General features: G+C 52.0%; 1 protein-coding gene across 1 annotated transcript in view; it reads left to right on the top strand.

Moving 5' to 3' along the window:
• Positions 1-1811: 1811 nt before the first annotated feature.
• The window catches only part of GP6 (glycoprotein VI platelet), a 37946-nt gene continuing 35886 nt past the window's right edge, over positions 1812-3871 (top strand). The window contains exon 1 of the mRNA XM_021716075.1: positions 1812-1845. Coding sequence (XP_021571750.1) covers positions 1812-1845 — 34 coding nt within the window. The remainder of the gene's footprint in view (positions 1846-3871) is intronic.

Genomic DNA, 3871 nt, shown 5'->3' with positions numbered 1-3871 from the left:
CCCAGGTTGAGGCTCCGTTGGCCGGGAGCGGCCACTGCACTCCAGTCTGGGTGACAGAGTGAGACTCCAACTCAAAAAAAAAAAAAAAATTTTATTTTGTATTCGGGGTCTCACTCCATCACCCAGGATGGCACGATCATGGCTCACCACAGCCTCGACCTCCCAGGCTCAGGTAATCCTCCTGCCTCAGCCTCCTGAGTAGCTGGGACCCCACAGGCACCTGCCACCATACTCAGCTAATTTTTAAAATTTGTCTCACTATATTGCTCCCCGGCTAGTCTTGAACTCCTGGACTCAAGTGATTCTTCCACCTCAGCCTCCCAAAATGCTGGGATGGATGACAGGTGTAAGCCACTGTGCCTGGCCAATCCTGGGTTTTTTGTTTTTTGAGTTGGAATTTCACTCTGTCGCCCAAGCTGTAGTGCAACAGCACACTCACGGCCACCGTAGCCTCCACCTGCTGATACTTCTCAGGTGATACTTCTCAGGTGATACTTCTGCCTCAGCTTTCCAAGTAGCTGGAAGTACAGGCACACACCACCACACCTGGCTAATTTTTTAAAAAATTTATTGTCGAGATGAGGTCTCACCAAGTTGCCCAGGCTAGTTTTGAACCCGTGGGCTCAGGAAATCCTCTTACCTCGGCCTTTCTTTTTTCTTTTTGAGTCGGATTCTCACTCCCTCGGCCAGGCTGGAATGCAGTAGCACGCTCATGGCCACCACAGCCTTGACCTGCTGGGTTCCGGCGATCCTTCCGTCTCAGCCTTCCAAATAGCCGGAACTACAGGTGCACGCTACCACACCCAGCTAATTTTTGATTTATTATAGGGACGAGGTCTCCCGGCCTGGTCTCGAACCTGTGGGCTCAGGCAATCCACTTGCCTCAGCCTCCCAAAGTGCGGGGATCACAGGCTGAGCCACTGAGCCCGGCCTATCATTTTTAATGTTCATCTATGTATCTGGGTTGGGGTTCTACAATGAGACGATGCATTGTGCTCATCGTCTAGATTTTAAAACACCCCACAGTTTGGTTGCCAAAAATATGTAAATGAAACAGGAGGGAAAAAAATCAAACCAAAGTTGACAGGCAAGATGGTCTCCAGGCATGACTGAGTGCCTTCAGGGGTGGGGACAAGGTCACCCTTGGTTGAGAACAAGTTAGGTGCCTTCCACTCCATTCTCTGTTTTTTTCTTTTTTCCCAGTTCTGTCTGATCTGATGGCATCTTCTGGACACACAGTCATGTTAGATTGGATGCTGCGTGTCTCCCAAGTGCCCTTGTCTTGTCAGACTCTGATAGGGACATGAGATTGAGGCTGGGCACCGTGGCTCATGCCTGTCATCCCAACACTTTGGGAGGCCGAAGTGGGAGGATGACTTGAGCCCAGGAGTTCGAGACCAGCCTGGGCAACATAGCGAGACCCTGTCTCTACAAAAATAGAAATAAAAATAAAATTGGCTGGGTGTGGTGGCATGCCCCAGCCATCCCAGTGACTCAGGAGCCTGAGGTGGGAGGATCGCCTGAATCCAGGAGGTCGAGGCTGTGGTGAGCCATGATCTTGCCACTGCACTTCAGCCTTGGTGACAGAGACCCTGACTCAAAAAACAAACAAAAAATTAAAAGGATATGCAAACAGTTCAAACTTCAGTCTAGTTGGAGGGGGTGGGGAGAGAAGGGGGAAATGTGTCCCTTTCTTGGAGGAAGTCAAATGCTGGTGTGATAAGCAGCTTGGGTTCCTCCCCCTCCCCATCTGTCTCTGCAGCTGGGTGCTGTCCTGTGTGTGCTGGGCCGGGCAGGGCACCCTCAGCACCATGCCCTCCATCCTCACCCACCTGGTCTGCCTCGGTGAGTCCCGGAAGAGATGGAGGGAGGGTGGGAGAGAGACCCCTCACCCCTGTACCAGGAGGCCAGGCTCCTCCATGGCTGTGGGCCCTGGTCCCAGGTGGCCCAGAGGCAGGTGCCTCCTGGCCAGTGGTGACCTGTGTCCCGAGGGCGCCAATAACCCTTCATGGGCTCTGGTCGCCCTTACCTCCAGATCTGTGGTGCTAAGTCTAGGCCTGTGAGGACAGCATTTTGTTCTCTTTTCCAGGACTGCTTTTGAGCCCAGGGAGCGAGACACCAGCTGGTGAGTCCCCCTCACCCCCTCCGGTGCCTCCTTCCTCCAGGGAAGCACTGACCCTGGCAGAGAGATGGCAACTGGAAGGTCCCTAAAATATGAAAGGGGACCCTCTAAAAATCCAAAATTGTCTTTTGGAGGATGGGGCCCTTGTAGCACAGGCTTCCCTAGTAGGTAAGTGTTCTAGGAGCCCATCAACATCTGTGGACCAGCGAGCGTTGTTGGGAGAGGCTGAGTCCAGCTTCAGGGGATTTTGGGGAGATTTTTCTTCCTTTTTTTTTTTTTTTTTTGAGTCGGAGTCTCACTCTGTCACTCAGGCTGGAGTGCAGTGGCACAATCATGGCCACCGCAGCCTCGACCTGCTGAGCTCAGGCAATCCTTCTGCCTCAGCCTTCCAAGTGACAGGATCCACAGGCACGAGCCACCACGCCAGGCTAATTTTTTAATTTATTGTAGAGATGAGGTCTCGCCATGTTGCCCAGGTTGGTCTCAAACCTGTGGGCTCAGGCAGTCCTCTCGCCTCTGCCTCCCAAAGTGCTAGGATGACAGGTGTGAGCCACCACACCCGGCTGAGATTTTTTTTCAATGCATTTGCCCATTTCATCATGGGTGATGGACCAGCACACCTGCCCACACCGCGCTGAGTGTTCAGCAGTTTTTGACCCCAGATGGCATGACCCCCGTGCTCCACCTTCCCTCTTCACCTGATCTTGCTCAGGGTGATGTTTTTTATTTTTTGTTTTCCGGATGAAAAAAGTTATCAAAGGGAAACACTTTGCCAATGTGGAAGAGGTGAAACAAAAAATGGCAGAAGCGCTAAAAGGCACCAAAATGGGCCAGGCTTGGTGGCTCAGCCTGTAATCCCGCACCTTGGGAGGCCGAGGTGAGTGGATTGCCTGAGCCCACGGGTTCGAGACCCCCCGGGCAACTTGGCGAGACCTCCTCTCTACAATAAATCAAAAAATTAGCCAGGCGTGGTGGTGCGCGCCTGTAATTCCAGCTACTCGGAAGGCTGAGGCGGAAGGATCGCCGGAGCCCAGCAGGTCAAGGCTGCTGCTCCCGGCCATTGCACTCCAGTCTGGGTGACAGAGTGAGACTCCGACTCAAAAAAAAAAGGCATCAAAATGAACAAAGTTCGGTAACTGTTTTGAGTAGTGGAAAGGTATCTCAATAGGTATTGCATCAAACAGAGAGAACTTTGGAGGTGACTGAAATTTAAACACAGAAAAATAAATACACAATTTTTGAGAAATAAATTCCAGGATTTTTTGGGTCCCCATTCGTAAGCCCATCCTTCACCACGGGGGCCCGTCCCTGCCCAAAAAGCTTCACTGTGTGGTTGCTTTTGACCAATCAGCCAGGCTTCCTCAGCCTCAGCACTGCTGACACTGGAACAGGGTGACTCTTTGGTGAGGGACCATCCTGGGCGCTGTCCTGGAGTGAGTAGCGTCCCTGGCTTGTGCCCACATGGGCGCCTGAAGTGCCCCTCCCTGAGTTTTGAAAACTACTAATTCCCTCTTGGTTTCTGTGGATTTATGTTACCTGGATGTTTGGGCGCGGTGGCTCACTCCTGTCATCCCAGCACTTTGGGAGGCTGAGGCGGGAGGATCATTTGAGCCCAGGAGTTCAAGAGCAGCCTGGGCAACATAGCCAGAACTAGTCTACTGTAGTTCCACCTACTTGTGAAGTAGGGTTCGAGCGATTAAATAACAGCCCACCAACTTAATTTTAACAAAGGAGAAGTTTATTAGTCAA

This window comes from Carlito syrichta, unplaced genomic scaffold (assembly GCF_000164805.1).
Source record: "Carlito syrichta isolate Samal-C Ts95f unplaced genomic scaffold, Tarsius_syrichta-2.0.1 Scaffold308154, whole genome shotgun sequence".
Lineage (NCBI taxonomy): Eukaryota > Metazoa > Chordata > Mammalia > Primates > Tarsiidae > Carlito > Carlito syrichta.
Note: the sequence above shows the minus strand (reverse complement) of the source record. Positions and strands in the feature narration are given on the sequence as shown.